We start from the raw sequence: 17,252 nt of genomic DNA on the forward strand, positions 1-17,252 counted from the left end.
AGTCGGCTTAGATTCAGAGTTAGGTCGGCTTATCTGTAGATAAGCCGGCCTAACTCTTTGTGAATCTACCTATATGTATGTTAGAAGAAATACTATGTCAGCTCAGAATGACGTGGTGCACGTGAAGCACGCACGTTGGAGGGAGGAGCTGCCCGTGAGACGGATCCGACCTGGAAACGGCTGCGGGTGATGGAGGGACCTAGACCCGGTGGAGCTCCTGGGAAGACGGACGAGATGAGGCGAGGGAGTCCGCCGTGCAGTTAGTCCGCTCACCCCGCAGCCAACATCACCCCCCGTTGACTCCTTCGTCCTCCGACCCCCCCTCGCGCCCTCGCACGCTCCCAGCGGCAGGAGAAAAGAGCGGTGGATCAGCTGGGAAGCTTCCAGCTGCGGCGAGCGGGCTGGCTGCCCGCCCCCCCCCCACCGCTTTTCGTGCATAGATTCCAGTCCATTACAGCACCAGGGGGAGAAGGGGGAAAAGAAAAGAAAAAAGAAAGAAAAAAAGAGAACAGAGAAGCACATCCAGAGAAACGGCATGAGGTAATATTAACCCTTTTTCTTCATGTCAAAAACAGTATGTGGACCTTGTGAAAAACGAAGACTGGGCACCTATGGTCTTCTTGATTTTAGTCTCATACCTGGTGGATATATTCACTGATACTGACTGGAGGGGGAGGGGTGGAAATGCATGAGATACTCCCGCTCCACAGCACTTGCCGCTATTAATTCTTGTTTGTGTACGGGTCTCTAGGGGGCAGTGCTGGGGTCTACAGGCAAAAAATATTGGACGGCCGCTCTCTAAGGGCCTTACCTACCCCGACCGGCGATGCTAGTTAAATAAGAGGCACTATTCCCGCCTCCGCAGGGCTAGGTTGAATCACAGGAAGGCCGGATCGGAGCACCAGGGGAACATTGGAGTTGCAGCCACCACCACTGGCCTAACCTAGTATTTTTTTTTTTTTTTTTCCTTCCTTTCTTTGCTGGGTGAGCTGAGGTCGCTAGAGGGCATAGCGTGCAGCAGGCCCACTTTACCTAAAATTTTTCTGTACCCCAAAACGGTTTCTAATGGTTTTGAGGGTAAAAATTCCCTTAAATCAGTGGGTACGCAACTCTTCCCATGCACCCACCCCAACGTTCTGGGTAGGTCACGGAAACTTTCAAAAATCTCTAGAAATCCTGGGAGTTATTATTCTTGTCGTTTCTCAGAAACTACTAATATCCCCCCCTAGTACTCACAACGTCCGTCTCAGCAAGTTTGGAAAAAAGAAATAAAAAAACAGCGTCAAAGGGAGGGAAAAAAAGGAAGAAGGAAAAGAGAGAGGGGGGGGGGTGGAGGCCTGCCCCTCTCTGCTCAAACTGGGGAAACGTATTAGAACGACAAAGAAATACAATATGAACAAGTCAACAAGGGGGGCTGCCCCGAAAATCCCCAAAGAGACTTCTTCCGTGAGTACGATCAGACACTACATGACCTCGGACGGGAGTTTAAAGAGCCCAGGCCTGACAAAAAAAGCTGAAAAAACTGGGACTACTAAAAAGGGAGTGGGGGGATTGCCATCCCCAATTGCCGATATTTCAACAGACTCTGAACATGTATCTAACCAAATGGATGACCCCAGCCTGGGCTCCCATGCTCCCACCATAGGTGAAATGGATGTAATGTTAAAAAGGGTGGAGAATGTAATAAGAGAGGAAATTAGTACACTAAGAACTGACCTATTCCATATGTTAGAACGAATAGAGGAAGCGGAGAAAAGAATAGAAAAGCAAGACCTTGATCTTAACGAATTAAAAAACCAACACTTGACTATGAAACAAAACCAGAGATGGCTGCAATACCGATTAGAAGATCAAGAGAACCGTAATAGAAGGCAAAACTTAAGAATACGATCAATTAAGGAGGAGAAGGGTGAAGACTTGAGAAAAATCCTTAATGATCTGTTTCTCCCCCTCCTGGATAACGGCTCGGAAGGTCCCCTTAAATTCGAACGGGTCCACCGTGTGGGGAAGATCAGAGAGGGAGGAGGAAATTGGCACAGGGACATCATTGCTAGGTTCAGATATTTCGAACATAAAGAGGAGATCTGGTTAAAACTGAGAAGAAAGTCTCCCTTATCTTATGCAGGCACGGAGATTCAGATCTTCACGGATTTGGCATGGGAAACCCTGTCTAGAAGAAGACTCCAAAAACCCTTACTAGAGCAGATGCGTCTGCATAACATAAATTACAAATGGGGCTTCCCGGCTTGTCTGATAGGCCAGAAAGAAGGGGTGTCAGCAAAATTAACTTTTCCCGAGGACCTGGTAGGGTTCTGCCGCAAATTGGATATGCCTACAGTGGACTTACCCGGATGGGTTGAATAGTTAGCGGATAATTGCTTGGCCCTCGGGGTGAAATCTCGAGGTGCTCCCGGGCGCTGGGGGGGCCGGGGGGGGGGGGGGAGGGGACGACTAGGGTAGGAAACGGGGAGGTCGGATCTGTTACCCCAACCATATAAGATCAAATCCCCTGGAAAGTCCTGGGGAAGATGGATGGGAGGGTCGCAGGGGTGCTCCACCTCATCCACAAGAACCGACGGGTAGGGGGTACCAAGGATCCCTACGGTTCAGAGGCGATGTATAGGCCTGGGCAAGGGGGGGGGGAGGGGGGAAGGTGAGGAGGAATGTATTTGCCACGGAGGGTGGGGGGAGGAGGGTGTGGGGGGGGTAAGGGTGAAGGGAATAGGGATTTTGGCTCCCAAGGAATCTCAGAGACAGTTTAGCACGAAATGATCTTGTTATAAAATAATGACAGAAGTAAAATTTTTATCCTACAATGTTAAGGGATTAAATTCCGCCGTCAAAAGACTTAAGGTCCTTGCAGAGATCGAACAATTAAGAGCGGATGTAGTATTTGTTCAGGAATCTCATTTAACCATTGACGCGAATATCAAGCTTTTCTCCCCAGCATATCCCACCTGGTTCTACGGCGACTCCATCTCGAAACGTGCTAGGGGCGTGGCAATCGGGTTCACAAGGGGGTTTGGATTCACTTTAGAGGGAAGGATGACAGACCCAGAAGGGAGATTTTTATTCCTAAGGGTAAGGATTGACAACATTGTCTATACCTTAGCAAATATATACGCCCCAAATGTTCACCAAACCCAATACCTAGAGAAAATTCTGGGAAAGTTGAAGGATTTCGCAAAGGGATACACCATCCTGATGGGCGACTTTAATTTCGTTTTGGACCCGAAAGAAGACAGTACGTTCCGTGGGAGGGAGACAAGAAACGGGCTTCTACAAAGAATTAAACAGAAGATTCATGACCACCAACTTCTTGATGTATGGCGGATTTTTCATCCAAAAGCTCACGATTTCACGTTTTACTCTGCCCCCCACGGAACATACTCCAGAATTGACTACATCTTGGCGGACCATAGGTTGCTGGACTCTATAACAGAGACGGACATAGGAATTATGATGGTGTCAGATCATGCACCAATTTCTATGAAAATCAAACTCTTCACACAAAAGAGACAGAGGCCGGTGTGGCGTCTAGACGATAGTCTGTTACGAGATGAAGGAGGGGCAAGTAGGGTAGAGGCGGAATTGAAACAATTTTTTCATATCAACGATACAGAAGGGATAAACAGCGCAACCCTTTGGGAGACACACAAAGCGTACATTAGAGGAATTCTAATTGCGGAGGCCACCAAAAAAAAAAAAGAGATGAAAAGTAATGCTAACATCCTGATTAAAGATATAGAGATTCTAGAACGGGAACATAAAGAGCAGGGATTAAAAGAAACATATCTAAATTTAATTATTAAGAGAGATGCCCTCAAGGAGATTACGGAACAGGAAGCGAGAAATAAACTTAACTGTATCTCCAAAGAGATGGGGCAACAAACCAAGCAGGCTATTAGCCAAAATGGCTCAAAAAAAGAAAGCTAGAAACTACATCGATAAAATCAAAAGGAAAGACGGGAAAATGGTTTATGCAACCAGAGAAATTGCGGATTCATTCAAAAATTATTACGAGGAACTTTATACATTAAAAAACCAAAGGTGCCAGGCAGCGGAAAAAGAGGGGAAGATCCGAGACTTCCTAGACAGGGCAGGACTACCCAGATTAGAGGAGATGGATAGCTTAAATATGGACCGCCCCATAACTGAAGAAGAAATAAAAGTAGCTCTAAACACCACTGCTGGCGGAAAAAGTCCGGGACCGGACGGTTTTTCCTCCCTGTATTATAAAAGATATAGCAACATCTTGATACCGTGGATGTGCAAATATTTCAATGGGCTCGGGTCTGAATACGAAATCAGTAGGGAAGCCACGGCGGCAGTGGTCGCAATAATTTTGAAGGAAGGGAAAGATAGCTCTCTCTGTTCGGCATACAGACCTATCTCTCTTCTAAACATAGATACCAAGCTTTTTGCTAAGATTCTTGCGGGGCGACTGAAAGAGGCTATGCACGTCTTGGTTCACCCCGATCAGGTAGGCTTTGTGCCCAACAGAGAGGGCAAAGATAACAGCCTAAGGGCAATCCTCTTGCAGCAGTCCATAAGGCAGAATGTGCCCCCAGGTCTATTTCTGTCAGTCGATGCTGAAAAAGCTTTTGACAGGGTAGACTGGGGGCTCATGATGGAGACTCTAAAGGTTATGGGAATAGGAAACAGGATGTCCCGCTGGATTAAAACACTCTATCACCATCCCACTGCAAAAATAAAAATCAATGGAACATTATCTGATTCCTTTGAGATGAAAAATGGGACAAGGCAGGGATGTCCCCTGTCCCCTCTTATTTTCATTCTTTCGTTAGAGCCTCTGCTGTCTACAATTCGTAACGACCCCGACATCAATGGAGTTAGAGTAGAAGGAGAGGAACATAAATTATCGGCTTTTGCCGATGATATTTTGTTCTACCTGACCAACCCGGTTAACTCTATTCCTAAGCTCTCTGAAGTGTTACAAAAATACGGCGCCTTTTCTAACTTCAAAATTAATGTAACAAAATCTGAGATTCTGAATATCAACTTAAATAAAAAAGAGGTGGGACGTGTCAAGGAGATCTGTGCGTTTCCCTGGACCAAGGAACTTAAGTACCTAGGTATCAAATTGGCCAACACAGCCCAGAAGATGTATAAAATAAACTATGTTCCCTTATTAAATGAGATCAAGAGCGAATTAAAAAGAACAGTAAATAAACCCATATCATGGATAGGACGTATTAATATGCTGAAGATGGTTGTGGTCCCAAAAATTCTTTACAAATTTTTATTAGTACCCATAGCCCTCCCTCAGCAATATTTGAGAATTCTCAATGCGCTGTTACTAAACTATGTCTGGAAAAATAAGAAGCACAGAATATCTCTCTCCATCTTAAAACAGGGAAAGCCACTCGGCGGTCTGGCAGTTCCGGATATTAAAAGCTATTATAAGGCAGCGGTCTTATCACGGGCCATAGAATGGGCACGGGATAGGAGGGACAAAAGGTGGGTTCAAATTGAGAAAGCATCAACAAGCAAATATTTGAATAATATTATTTGGATCCCTGCACAATACAGAGCACTAGATCACAAAACACAAGATTTAACACGGGACACTTTAAGAATGTGGGATAGGACCTTGACACAATTAGAGGGGAAATTCAATTCCCCATTAATGAACTTAAAAGAAAACCCTTATTTTGCACCAGGCGAAAATAAAATTGGAGGGAATTGGATCAAAGTAGACACAGTTCACTTAGGGGATATCATCAAAGACGGCGAAATAATGACCTATGAAGATTTGAGAGTCAAAACGGAATTCTGGAATCTGGATAGGTGGCATTATTCACAGATGCACCACTTTGTGCGGCACCTCCCCCGCCCATTACGGACGGAGGCGGAGCTAACTCCACTTGAGAAAATTTGCAAAACTAAGAATTCAAAGGGCACCATCACTAAACTATATGAGTTATTGGTAAAGATAGGTTCACGGAGCGAAACACCCTTTATAGGTAAATGGGAAAGAGAGTTAGGAATCACAAGAGGGACAAATTGTTTTAAGAGAATTATGCACCTTACCCATGCATCCGCAATTGATATACGAACTGCTGAAACAAATTACAAGTGTATCTCAGGGTGGTATATCACCCCGGATAAAGCAAATAAATACAAAGCGGATCAGACCGCAGAGTGTTGGCGGGGCTGTTCTGAAAGAGGCACGATGGCCCACCTTTGGTGGTTATGCCCAAAAATACAAACCTACTGGGACATAATCTTGAGTCAAATTAAGGTTATTACGGGCGAAGAATTAAAGAGAGACCCTTGGGTTGTGCTCTTTCATTGCAGCCAAGAGGGAAAAAAAAAATATAAGCAGTCTTTACTTCCTCATCTTCTAAACGCTGCAAAGAAACTTATACCCAAAATGTGGCAGGAGACGGAAAGTCCACACGTCTGGAACTGGATAGACGAAGTGGAGGAAACTTATAGGCTGGAAGAGTTAAAGGTCAGTCATCTAGAGATGATGGGGGATCATAGGGAGAAATGGGAAAAATGGAGAGATTATAAAAGAACTTGGAGTTACGCAGAGAGAGTAAGGTTAAGCTATTAACAAGTCATATGCAGAAGCATGACAACAGTAGCCTCTTCTTTTATGGTCATTTCCTTGAGGAAATCACATATTATTTACGATTGATAAATGCTAGAGAGTGATCTAGTATCCTGAGGGATAAGTTTGAGATTCCTGGGAGCCAAGGGGTGGGGGGGGGGGGGGGGGTAAATAATTTAGTGCCATAATAGCAACGCTAATGTAATAATCTATCCTTTCTTTCTTCATTTGCGAGTTGGCCTAAATGAATAAAAAAAAAATAAAAAAAAAAAAAAAAATATATATAATACACAAGGAACATAGAATGTATACCACATATGATGCAACCCACTAACTGAGACGTAAGAAGCATCAAATCATGAGCTGGTCTCTAGGAATGGACAAAAGCTGAGGTGGTACAAAAAAAGAAAAAAAAGAGAAGAAATACTATGCAATGTAAAGGGTATAATTCACATTAAAGCGGAACTTTACCCATAACAACTTGATAAAAAAAAATCTTTATAAAGAAACATACATTTTCACATTAATAATTATGCTTCCAAAATTTCTGTGTGCTGTAAATTGCCCCCAGCATTGTTCCCGTTTCTTCTTGCTGGAGGCCGCCATTTTGCTGAAGCCCAGAGCCCCTCAGCAGCAGTCAATCATGAAGCAGAACTAAACTCATTGATTTAACGGTTTAAAAATAACAGTTGCATTCCTGGAATGCCAGGATTGCTAAATGTCACATTTGCTTTTGTCCTCAGCCAAACTGTCAAACCATCAAATGGCTGGTGTCATAGCTGATGTGCAGCTCTATGGCAGTTGCAGATCAAACAGAAGCAGCCTCCCTGACTGTAGGAGGATTTAATTTACCGTATTTTTCGGGGTATACCGTGCGCCGGCGTATAACGCGCACCCCAAACCTAGAAAGGTAGTTTAAGGAAAAAAATAAAAACTTACATTTTGGCCTGCGTCCATCGGCAGCCTTGTCCGGTGTCCGTCTGCGGCCTTGCGCGGGGTCCGTCCAGCCTTGTGGGTGTCCGTCTGCGGCTTCCTTGCGCCGGGTTCGTCCAGCCTTGTGGGTGTCCGTCTGCGGCTTCCGAGGTGTCCGTCTGCGGCTTCCGAGGTGTCCGTCTGCGGCTTCCGAGGTGTCCGTCTGCGGCTTCCGAGGTGTCCGTCTGCGGCTTCCGAGGTGTCCGTCTGCGGCTTCCGAGGTGTCCGTCTGCGGCTTCCTCGTGGGGTCCGTCCAGCGTTGAGTGTCCGTCTTTGGATTTGGCGCCTTTGCCAAGCCGAGAGGAGCCGGATTTCCTGTGTGTTCGGCTCCTCTCGCGTGGCTGCGGGCGTGGCCGAGCCTAGCCGAGTGCGCAGTACACTCGGCTCGGTCTATTTCGGCGGCGCCCGGGAACAGCAGTATCGGCGTATATCGCGCACCCACGATTTCCCCCTGATTTTAAGGGGGAAAAAAGTGCGCGGTATACGCCGATAAATACGGTAATTTTAAGGCTGTCAGCAGATTGGTCTCTCTAAATTTGGCAATGCCTAAAATTTGAGAGCAACTGAGCATGTGCAGAGCAGGGTGATGCAATGTATTACTGGATTTTAGACGGTATAGGCACCTATTTTTTATGTTTTACATGGATATAGCTGCAAAAGGGACCAACATGAAGTCATCCAGCAGGACCTAATTTTCTGACTAAAGTTCCACTTTAAAAATGGTTTTCCAATATGATAAACTTTACAGTTTCCTTAACCTTCTTGTTTATAGGTGAACACTGAAGAGATTACATTTGAATCATTGAAGAAGGCCATTGGTAAGATTACTCTTATACTTTTAAACCATTAAATCTTTTAACTGCTTGCCGACCTGCCGCCGCTGCTGCCTGCGTGAGAGCCGTAGCTATACGGCGGCTCTCGCGCAGGCCACTAGGGCCGTGTGCGCTCTCCCCCGACTCCCGGTCCTGTTAGGCCAGTGGTTCTCAACCTTGCTAGTGCCGTGACCCCTTGATAAAATTTCCCAAGTCGTGGGGACCCCTAGCAGTAAAATTATTTTCGTAGTGTGGGTTTTAGAACCCAAGACAAGTAATTTGCGCCCCTAACTCACAGGCATTTAGCGTCCCTGAATCCCTTCCACTCGTACAGTATTAAAACCCCTTATGATACATTTTAGGATGTACCACTCTTTCTCTTTGTTCTCCTTTCTTTCCCTTTCATCTTTCCCTATATTCATTTCTTTTTTCCCCCATCCCTCTCTCTAGTCGTCTTTCTCCTATTATTTCTCTCCCTTTTTCTTTGTTCCTCCCCCTTTTTTCCTCTCCCTTCCATGTATTCTCTATATTTATTCCTTCTCTTACTCCTTGGTGGGGAGTTGGGGAGAATGGGATAAGTGGCAATGCTGGGGGGGGGGGGAGTTCTGATCGTCTACCTTAGGTGCTCTTGATGATGGTCATCTGTTGATCTGAGAACTGTAGTGGGGACTTTTAATGGGAACTATAATCACAGGTAGTGTTACTCACTGTGTCTCTGACTTTGTGGTGTCTAATAGCAGTGACACCTATGCCGACATCAGGAGATAGGGACTCCTCCAGCCCCTCCCACTTCACATTCCTCACCAGTCAGCTGACCTCTAGTTTCTGCCCCTCCAGCCATGCCATGAACTGAATGGGTGGCTACGAAGAGGATGAGTGGGTGGCCACAGGCTCCAGGGACAGCCCTGCTGGACAGCAGCAAGAAGGCTGGGAGAGTGGTGTGGGCTTCAGGAACAGCCAAGGATTTGGTGACCCCTGGCAAATCATCATTTGACCCCCGAGTGGGTCCCGACCCCCAGGTTGAGAACCACTGTGTTAGGGAGAGAAATGCTGATCTTCTGTTCATACAATGTATGAACAGAAGATCGGTCATTTCCCCTAGTGAGGCCACCCCCCCCCCTATATTTAGAACACACCCAGGGAAACGCACTTAACCCCTTCCCCGCCCCCTAGTGTTAACCTTTTCCCTGCCAGTGGCATTTTTTTAGTAATCCAGTGCATTTTTATAGCACTGATTGCTATAAAAATTACAATGGTCCCAAAAATGTGTCAAAAGTGTCCGCCATAATGTCGCAGTACCGAAAAAAAATCGCTGATCGCCGCCATTACTAGTAAAAAAAAAATATGAAATAAAAATGCCATAAAAATTTTGTAAACGCTATAACTTTTGCGCAAACCAATAAACGCTTATTGCGATTTATTTTTTTTCTTTAGAAAAATATTTAGAAGAATATGTATCGGCCTAAACTGAGGGAAAAAAACTTTTTTTATATATATTTTTGGGGGATATTTATTATATCAAAAAGTAAAAAAAATATTCATTTTTTTTTTTTCAAAATTGTTGCTCTATTTTTGTTTATAGCGCAAAAAAATAAAAGGGGAGGTGATCGAATACCACCAAAAGAAAGCTCTATTTGTGGGGAAAAAAGGACGTCAATTTTGTTTGGGAGCCACGTCGCACGACCGCGCAATTGTCAGTTAAAGCAGTGCCGAATCGCAAAAAGTGCTCTGGTCTTTGACCAGCAATATGGTCCGGGGGTTAAGTGGTTAATAAAGGGTGTTTGTACAGATGTTACAGGCTGAGAACCGGGGAAAATTGCTGAAATCTGCATTATTTAACCATTTTCACCCCCTTCCTACTCAGGCCAATTTTTAGCTTTCAACGCTGTAACATTTTGAATGACAATTACGCGGTCATGCAACACTATACCCATGTATCATTCCCCCCCCCCCCCCCACAAATAGAGATTTCTTTTGGTGGTATTTGATCACCTCTGCGTTTTTTTATTTTGTTTTGCGCTATAAACAAAAAAAGAGCGACAATTTTGAAAAAAAAACATATATTTTTTTTACTTTTTTGCTATAATAAATATCCAATTTTTTTTTTTAAACACATATTTTCCTAAGTTTATGCCGATATGTATTCTTCTACATATTTTTCATAAAAAAAAAAAAAATCGCAATCAGGGTATATTGATTGGTTTGTGCAAAAGTTATAGCGTTTACAAAATATGGGATAGTTTTATTTATTTAGAATTTTTTTTACTAGTAATGGCGGCAATCTGCGATTTTTATCCTGAATGTGACATTGCAGCAGACAAATCGGACATCGTTGACATTTATGCAGCGATCAGTGCTATAAATATGCACTGATTACTGTGTAACTGTCACTGGCAGGGAAAGAGTTAACACTAGGGGGCGCTGAATAGGTTAAATGTGTTACCTAGGGAGTGATTGTAACTGTGGGGGGGGATGGGACTGACTAGGGGAGGAGACCGATCAGTGTAGGGCCGAAACAACTAATCGATTAATCAACAACTAATTGATTATGAAATTAATCGATTACAATTTTCGTAATCAATTAATCGGCCAGTAACATAATGGGTTAAAAAACAAAAATGTAGCCCTTTATATTACAATAAAGCAAATCGCTACTTTCACTGTCCCACAGTAAAAAAATTAACCCCTTACAGTAGCGATTATTTGCTCTTTTTGTACTTATTTTTGTTTTTTAACCCATTATGTTACTAAACATCTCAGGCCTGAGTCACACCTCTGTTTTTTTGGTGTTTTTTGCAGAAACACACTACAGTTCATTTACATGGTTTCCTATGGGACAAGATCACATCCGTGATTTTTTTTCAGCTGCTGCGTATTTGGAAAGGACAAGGACTTTTTAACGCAAAACGGTGCTATATTTTTTTTTCTTTTTTTTTAAGGCTATTATCCGATTAATCTAAACTATAATCGGCCAACCAATCAATTATGAAAATAATCGTTAATTGCAACCCTAGATCAGTGTTCCCTATATACCGTATTTATTGGGGTATTGCGCGCTCCGGCGTATAGCGCGCACCCCTAATGTAGACCCGAAATTCCTGTAAAAAAAACATTTTATTACTTAGTGTCTTGCCCGGCATCCATCGGCGGCCTTGTCCGGTCCGACGTCCGTTTGCGGCCTCAGTGGTGTTCTCCCACGCTGTCTCCGAGTCGAATCCCCGCTTCCCGCGCTCAGTTTGAACGCCTCCGCCGAAATATACCAAGCGCAGTACACTCGGGCACGCTCGGGATCTCACGCATAAACGTCATAGAGCGTGACCACGAGCGAAGCCAAGCCTGGCCGAATGTACCCGAGTGTACTGCGCTCGGTATATGTCAGCGGAGGCGTTCAAACTGAGCGCAGGAAGCGGGTATCGGCGTATATCGAGCACCCACAATTTTCCCCTTATTTTAAGCGGAAAAAAGTTTGCGGTATACGCCGATAAATACGGTACTAGGAACACACAATCTGTCTCCTCTCCCCTGACAGGACATGGATCTGTGTGTTTGCACATGCTCAGTTTGATGTGTATTACTAGAGTTTATTTTTTATTTTTTGGGAGGGTACATGTGATCAGCACAGGGCCAATCAGCACTAGAGGGTCAGGGGTCCTTCAGCCTCCTAGGAAGTGTTAGAGAAGAATGAAAACTCCTCCTACAAGCTTTACCCAGGACACTGATAGAAATCACAAGACTGCTATATACAGCTGATGAGAAAAGGTATTTAGTAGTTTATATTCACTAAAATAATTAATTTCTATGTTCTGTGTTCCGTAGGAGACCAGATATAGTGAATACAGGGTCCTGGGTTTAGTAACACTTTAATGTCAGATCTGAGTATGTAATAAGTAATAGCATGGTCTGACAAAAGAAATTCTCTTTCAGTAAACACATATTAGAGACTAGGGTATTAACCACTTAACCCCCGGACCATATTGCTGGTCAAAGACCAGAGCACTTTTTGCGATTCGGCACTGCGTTGCTTTAACTGACAATTGCGCTGTCGTGTGACGTGGCTCCCAAACAAAATTGGCGTCCTTTTTTTTCCCCACAGATAGAGCTTTATTTTGATGGTATTTGATCACCTCTGCGTTTTTTAGTTTTTGCGCTATAAACAAAAATAGAGCGACAATTTTGAAAAAAAATAATATTTTTTACTTTTTGCTATAATAAATATCCCCCAAAAAGATATAAAAAAAAAATGTCCTCAGTTTAGCCGATATGTATTCTTCTACATATTTTTCGTTAATAAAAATCGCAATAAGCGTTTATTGATTGGTTTGCGCAAAAGTTATAGCGTTTACAAAATAGGGGGTATTTTTATGGCATTTTTTTTTTTTAGTGTATTTTGTGCGTGTACTCGAGAGAGGAGCCGGACTGCAGGAGTTGGGAGTAGGCAGGCCTCCCCCAGAGGCAATCTGCCACCTTTCTCCATGCCCCGGGTGGCAATGGTGGGTGTGTGAGGGGGTCCTCCCACACAGCCCGCCCTACCTGCTCCGCTTTGAAGCCCAACGGGGCAGAGGGACTCCCTATAAGGGAGTGAGAGGATCTAGCCCGCTCAACCAGCCCCGTTAGTCCTTCACCTCTCTTTTTTAGAGACCGCGGGTCATAAGTGCGTGCAATGTTAACCCAATTTCGAGTGCGTGTGTAAGTGTGGTGTTTTTTTTTTGTGGGGGGGGTGGGCGTACAATGCGCATGGCTGACCTCGCATAGCACACCCCCTGGGAGCCTGGGCTGAGCCAACAAACTCAATACTCATGTAGCCGAGGCATTGCATTTTTATAAAATATATAATTTATTTACTTAGTAATGAGGGAGGCGATCAGCGATTTCTTTGTTTTATCGGGTACTGCGACATTATGGCGGGACACTTTTGACTCATTTTTGGGACCGTTGGCATTTTTATAGCGATCAGTAGCTATATAAATTGCATTGGGAATACTATAAAAATGCCACTGCAGTGAAGGGGTTTGTTAACACTAGGGGGCGGGGTAGGGGTTCCCTGGGTGTGTTCTAACTGTGGGGGGGGGGGCTGCTCACTAGGGGAAATGACACTGATCGCTGTTCATACATTGTATATGAACAGACAATCAGGCATTTACTCTCTCTGACAGGAACCGGGAGCTGTGTGTTTACACCCACAGCTACCCGGTCCAGCGCTCTGTAACGAGCGATCGCGTGGTGCCCGGCGGCGATCGCTAGCCGCCGGGCACGTGAGTCGGGGGCGCTAGCACGCGCCCCTAGTGGCTCTGCGCGAGAGCCGAGGCGTATAGCTACGGGCTCTCACCCCTGTTCTTGTAGGTAGTGGTTGGTGTGCTATTACATTCTGTTTTATCATCTTTTCCAAACAGACAATACAGGGTATGGAAGAGCAGGAAAAGGAGAAGAGGCGGTACTGGTCATAGAAAAGTTCCAGAGAAGCACCGTTGAGGAAATTGCTGCACAATGTGAATCTAAAGTGAGTGTTTACTACTGACCTGTTCCAACATCGGACTGCGCCATTTACAGCAACCTACAGAACAGTTTAGAATAGTTTAGGTGCTTTAACCACTTCAGCTTCGGAAGGTTTTACCCCGTTCATGACCAGGTCATTGTTTTGCTATTCAGCACTGCACTATTTTAACTGGGAATTGCGCAACTCTGTACGCAAATGACATTTTATATCATATTTTTCACACAAATTAGAGCTTTCTCTTTGGTGGTGTTTGATCACCTCTGGGTTTTATTGTTTTTTCTATATAAACGAAAAAATACCAAATTATTTTGAATAAAAAAAATATTTTCTACTTTCCGTTCTACAAAAGGGGTGAGGTTTGGGACTTTAGATGAGGCACCAGGCCCGGGCTGGGACAAAAAATAGGCCCAGGCATTTTAGACTGAGCAGCCCGGGGGTGCGACAGTGGCGCTTTGCGGCGGTGGTTAATGATGGGATGTGGGGTTCCAGCACCTTGTACCTCTGGACCCCTTTACATTACACAGCACCCTGTACCTCTGGACCCCTTTACATTACACAGCCCCCCACAGTTTGTTACACAGACACCCCCTAACAGTTCTGGACCCCCTGCATGTTATACTGGGGGAGACGGGACATACGTGACATATTTGCCCAGTATGCCCTATGGCCAGTCCGGGCCTGCCTGGTACAAAGAAAGAAAGGGAGTTTTGGGACTTTAAATGGGGCTCTCGACACAGTAGAGGTATGCAAAAATAATTAGTGTGTTTATTGACATGGGAGACATATAGAAAATATGAAATTTGTAAAAATATACAAGTCGTAAGGATACAAATGACCTTGCATATATCGCATAGACATCAAGGATCGACTTGGAAACATGCGACAATATGGTAATTGAATAAGTAGTTCCCATGAATACATATATATACATGTCAATGAAGCGACACAATACAATGGAGCATAATAATAAAATTAGTAAAACATAATTGCATGATAAACCGTGAACTTCATAGACAACTGGTACAGGTGTGTGGGCATCCTAAATTGCCCGACGCGTTTCGTGTATAACATTCATCAGGGGCAATGCCCACAATTATCTATAAAAAATAATGTGTAAATTTGAGTTGTTGTAGTATGGCACTGGGTGTAACAAGAAAGGGCAACAGTGCCTCTCATGAATACTTACATACAACGGGTTAAAGCTGGAGATATGTTGAATGCGGGACCGGACCCAAAAATTTCTGTTATAAAACATATTCAATAAAATCTAAATTCTTCATAGACTTAGGCCAAAATGTATTCTGCTACATGTCTTTGGTTTAAAAAAAAAAAATCATCCCAATAAGTGTATATTAACCACTTAAGACCCGGACCTTTATGCAGGTAAAGGACCTGGCCAGTTTTTGCGATTCGGCACTGCGTCGCTTTAACTGACAATTGTGCGATGTGGCTCCCAAACAAAATTGGCGTCCTTTTTACCCACAAATAGAGCTTTCTTTTGGTGGTATTTGATCGCCTCTGCGGTTTTTTATTTTTTGCGCTATAAACAAAAATAGAGCGACAATTTTGAAAAAAAAAATTTTACTTTTTGCTATAATAAATATCCCCCAAAAATATATAAAAAAACTTTTTTTTTCTCGGTTTAGGCCGATACGTATCCTTCTACCTATTTTTGGTAAAAAAAATGGCAATACGTTTATCGATTGGTTTGCGCACAATTTATAGCGTTTACAAAATAGGGGATAGTTTTATTGCATTGTTATTAATATTTTTTTTTTTTTACTACTAATGGCGGCGATCAGCGATTTTTTTTTTTCGTGACTGCAACATTACGGCGGACACTTCAGACAATTTTGACACATTTTTGGGACCATTGTAATTTTCACAGCAAAAAATGCTATAAAAATTCATTGTTTACTGTGAAAATGACAATTGCGGTTTGGGAGTTAACCACTAGGAGGCGCTGAAGGGGTTAAGTGTGACCTCATATGTGTTTCTAACTGTAGGGGGCAGGGCTGGACGTGTGACGTCAGTGATCGTGTTTCCCTATAACCGAGAACACACGATCAATGACACTGCCACAACGAAGAACAGGGAAGCTGTGTTAACACTCGCCTCTCCCCGTTCTTCAGCTCCGGAGGACCGATCGCGGGACACTGGCGGCGATCGGGTCCCGCGGCCGTGGAGCTTCGGACCGGGTCGCGTGCACGCGCCGGCGGCGCACGCAACCCCACGGCTGGGCTTAAAGGGCCATGTACAGGTACCTGGATGTGCCCGGCTGTGCCATTCTGCCGACGTATATCGGCGTGAAGGTGTCCTTAAGTGGTTAATTGGTTTGCGGTAAAGTTGTAGCGTATACAAACTGTGGCATATACAATATATTTGAAAATTGATCAATCCTGATGTACTGACGGCCTTTCTCATTTCTTGAGGCCCTTAAAGTGATTGTAAAGGAAAACATTTTTATAAAAAAATAACAACTTACCTGCTCTGTGCAGCGGTTTTGCACAGGGCAGCCCCAATCCTCTTCTTGGGTCCCCCGCCGGCCCTCTGGGCACCTCCCTCTTGCCGAGTGCCCCCATAGCAAGCCGCTTGATCAGGGATCTGTTTTTGTTTTTTTACACACTTTGCTGTTATAATGATGATCATTGTAACAGCAATGTTTTTAACTGTCGTGAATGGGCTAAATTAATGATAGCTGTAATAACTAGTGATCTGTGATTGACTACAGCTAATCACATGGTACAGGTTGCTGTGATTGGCCCAGGTACCATGTGATAGCTGCGGGCCAATCACAGCACCGCTCTGCAGGAAACACAGCTGTTATGAATTTAAAGTTATTTATAACTAAGGATGAGCTCCGGCGTGTTCGCTCCTCTGGACCTCTTTACATTACACAACCCCCTGCATCACTGGACCCCTTTAAAATTACACAGCACCCTGCATCACTGCACCCCTTTACATTACACAGCACCCTGCATCACTGGACCCCTTTACACCTCATAGCCACCTGCACCTCTGGACCCTTTTACATTACACAGCACCCTGCATCACTGCACCCCTTTTACATTACACAGCCGCCTGCACCTCTGCACCCCTTTACCTCACATAGCCCCCTGCACCTCTGGACCCTTTTACACTACACAGCCCTCTGCACCCCTTTACATTACACAGCACCCTGCATCACTAGACCCCTTTACATTACACAGCCCCCTGCACCTCTGGACCCCTTTACATTACACAGCACCCTGCACCTCTGGACCTCTTTACATTACACAGCCCCCTGCATCACTTGACCTCTTTAAAATTACACAGCCCCTTGCATCACTGGACCCCTTTACATTACACAGCACCCTGCATCACTGGACCCCTTTATATCTCATAGCACCCTGCA

At 44.4% G+C, this 17,252-nt stretch overlaps 1 protein-coding gene across 1 annotated transcript in view; it reads left to right on the forward strand.

Moving 5' to 3' along the window:
• The window catches only part of EFR3A (EFR3 homolog A), a 225,687-nt gene that overhangs the window by 203,631 nt on the left and 4,804 nt on the right, over positions 1-17,252 (forward strand). The window contains exons 21-22 of the mRNA XM_040354978.1: positions 8,325-8,370; positions 13,755-13,861. Of these exons, the coding sequence (XP_040210912.1) occupies positions 8,325-8,370; positions 13,755-13,861 (153 nt within the window). The remainder of the gene's footprint in view (positions 1-8,324; positions 8,371-13,754; positions 13,862-17,252) is intronic.

This window comes from Rana temporaria, chromosome 5, assembly GCF_905171775.1.
Source record: "Rana temporaria chromosome 5, aRanTem1.1, whole genome shotgun sequence".
Classification (NCBI taxonomy): Eukaryota; Metazoa; Chordata; class Amphibia; order Anura; family Ranidae; genus Rana; species Rana temporaria.